Below are 3189 nucleotides of genomic sequence, written 5' to 3' on the forward strand. Positions count from 1 at the left end.
TAAATAAATAAATAAAACCTAAAAAATAAAAAAAGAAAGGCCAGCAAGATAGCTCAGCGGATTAAAGCGCCTGCTTAGGCAGATGCACAGGGGCTAGGGGTTCAATCTCCGAGGCCTGCCATGCCTGCCCTGCCCCTGGAGCATGTTGAGATGGCTATTGAGACTGGGCGTAATGGTACACACCTATAATCCCAGCGTTTGGGAGGCTGAAAACAGGAGAATCACTACAAGTCCAATCTACATAGTGAAACCCTATCTACCCTGTCCTAAATTCATACCAAAAAAAAAAAAATTTTTTTTTGGAGCGTCTCCCCCTCCTGCTCCCACCCGGGGCTCTGGGGCTCCCAAACCAGGAAACCCAAGAGGAAATGACTGCGCTGGTCTGGGTCCCCGCCCGCCGCGGCTCCTGGCCACACCCTCGCCCGGACGCTGCTCCTGCTGCCCCGGCCCCTCACGACCTCAGCTCGAAATCCCGGCTCTGATATGTTGCCCTTAGGTCGCTTGTGTCTTCTCACCATTGTTGGCCTGCTTGTGCCTGTCAGAGGACAGAGTTTGGAGAAGGTCTCGTCCCTTCCTACGGGGGACCCAACTATTGTGAACACTCCGGTTCTAACAGAAGATCCAGATGCAGCCCACCTACAAGGCCAGTCTACCCTTCCGACCTTCACCTGGCCTGCAGATGTCCAGGCAACAGAGACTCAGAGTAACTTCCCTGAGGCCCCAGAGCCAGTTGGGCACACAGCCGAGGTGGAGACCCAGCAACCGACCGGAACAGAAGCTTTTTTTCTGGTGACGGATCCAGTGCCGCAGCCCAGCAGCAAGGAAGCCACTCCCTCTGCTCGTCTCAATGAAGGCACCACAGCCCTCTACCACAGACCGACGCCAGACGGACACGACAGGAGGAATGACATCCACAGACAACTTGATCCAGATAAGGACCCCTTCTCCTATGATGTGGCCACTCTCCGGAAACGGGGGCTGCTGGTAGCAGCTGTGCTCTTCATCACAGAAATCGTCATCCACACCAGTAGCAAGTGTAGGCAGATGTCCCGATTGTGCCAGAAGCGTGGCAGAGCTTACAATGTGATCAATACCAGAACCCAGGAGAGGGAAGATGCAGCCCGATGCAGCTATCCTTGAACCAGTCAGTCTCCCCCTCCCTACCTTGCCAGCCACTGAGGGATGTGACCCCCTGACCCTCTTCAGACCAGAAATAAAGTGCTGTGAGATCCTTCAAAAAAAAAAATTTTTTTTTGAAAGAAGATGACAATATGCAACATAATAATCATTGTTAATTTCCTATTATCTTGTTTTGAAATTCTGTATCATTGTTTTTATTGAGTTTTTTTCTCTATAAAATGAAATTTTAAAGCTGAAGAAATGCGGCATATACATAAAATGAAAGACTAATACAGGCTACAACATAGGTGAACCTCAAGAAAGTCATTTTAAGTGACAAAAAGTCAGTCATGGGGATGGTGAGATGGCTCAGTGGTCTAAAGCACCTACTTAGAACAAGCTAAGCTATGCAAAGCACAGGGACCGCGGTTCAATCCCCCAGCACCACTTGCCAGCCAGCCCCGCCCCCTGGTGGGCTGAGCTGGCCACACACACACACATAAAATAAATAATTTTTTTTTTAAGTACACAAAGTAATCAAATTCATAAAGCCCAGCATTGGAGTGACAGTTACCAGGTAATGATGGAGGAATTGTCTGATGTACTGAGCCTCAACTGGAAAAGACTAAAGGAGTTCTGAAGATGGATAGTGCTGATGGTTGTACAATATTGTCTTAGTTACTCTCTTGTTGCTGATGTACAACAGCCAACAGTCACAATTACAAAAAGGGAAGATTTATTTTGATTCACAGTTTGTAGAGGTTTCAGTCTATAGTCAGCCTGCTCCAGGTCAGGGAAGCATGGCAGAGAGAAGGATTGAGCAAGCAGTGGGAGGATATACTCTACCAGGCCACAGCCCCAGAGACCAGGCTTCACCTCCAGCATCACATTTAGCTATAAACTCATCAGAGAACTGATCTGCTCATGAGTATCACACTCCTGTGGTCCAGTCACTTCCCAAAAGCCCCACTTATGAGCATATAAGACTCTGGGGAGATATCTAGATATAAGCCATAAATAATACAAATATAATAATATCGCTAACCTATACTTTTTAAATGGTTAAGATTGTAAATTTTGTGTTGTTTCTTTCATCACAATTGCAATTTTTTAAATTTTTAATTTGAGAAGGAATTAATCCCAGGCAATTGACGAGATCCTCATTCCATTCTCTGAAACAGGGAACCTGGAAAGAGGAACACATTTACTATTTGGGAATTGGAGAAACTGGAAAGACAGTAGACTCACATTTAAACTTAGCACACATCTGAGTATTCATGCAGCTTCTAAATGTAGAACCAGACAAAGATGTCCATAAAGACAGGGCTATAAGTGAAGATCTGTTTGAGCATTGAGATCATGGCTGAGGCCTTGAAATTGGCTAAGATCATCCAACCAAAGTGCATGTCCAAAGAAGGCCGAGAATAAAACACAAAGAAGCTCCAACATCTAAATGAAGAGAGAGGGGCTGGTGAGATGGCTCAGTGGTCTAAAGCACCTACTTAGAACAAGCTTAGCAAAGCACAGGGACCACGGTTCAATCCCCCAGCACCACATGCCAGCCAGCCCCGCTCCCTGGTGAGCTGAGCTGGCCACACACACATAAATAAATAAAATTTAAAAAAAAATAAAAATAAATAAATAAATGAAGAGAGAAAGAGAAACCTAGTCATGACATTGGTAGTGATTCGAGCACAAGAGAATTGGTAAAAGTGGTGTCCCAAATCCAAATTTCATCAGCTTCCTTAGCTGGTCAGAATGGGGAAAAAAATGTGTGTGCTCTTCAGAGAATCAACAATACGCAAGCAACCTTGGAAGTCTCACTGGTCTAGTTGCAAGCCTACGGCCAGTGGCTGCCCTTTTGGATTTGGCTCCAGTCTTAGTAAACTGATCTTTTATTAGTTTCCTATGGAAACAAGATTTATTTTCTATGGTAACAGATTACTACAAACATAGTGGCTTAATACAACAAAATTTACTCTCACACAATTCTGGAGGACAAAAGTCTGGAATCCTTCACAATCAACAAAAATACTCAACAGAAGGTTCCAGAGGAGCTGTGTCTTCAGG

The 3189-nt window shown here is 45.2% G+C and overlaps 1 protein-coding gene across 1 annotated transcript; it reads left to right on the plus strand.

The window, feature by feature from the left end:
• The first annotated feature begins 427 nt into the window (after positions 1-427).
• LOC101590420 (FXYD domain-containing ion transport regulator 5) lies at positions 428-1140 on the plus strand. The gene has a single exon (XM_023703547.1). The coding sequence runs from the start codon at positions 484-486 to the stop codon at positions 1138-1140; it is 657 nt and encodes a 218-aa protein (XP_023559315.1). The 5' UTR covers positions 428-483.
• The last annotated feature ends 2049 nt before the right edge of the window (positions 1141-3189 follow it).

The sequence above is a fragment of the Octodon degus genome, unplaced genomic scaffold (assembly GCF_000260255.1).
Source record: "Octodon degus isolate 3935 unplaced genomic scaffold, OctDeg1.0 scaffold00173, whole genome shotgun sequence".
Taxonomy (NCBI): domain Eukaryota; kingdom Metazoa; phylum Chordata; class Mammalia; order Rodentia; family Octodontidae; genus Octodon; species Octodon degus.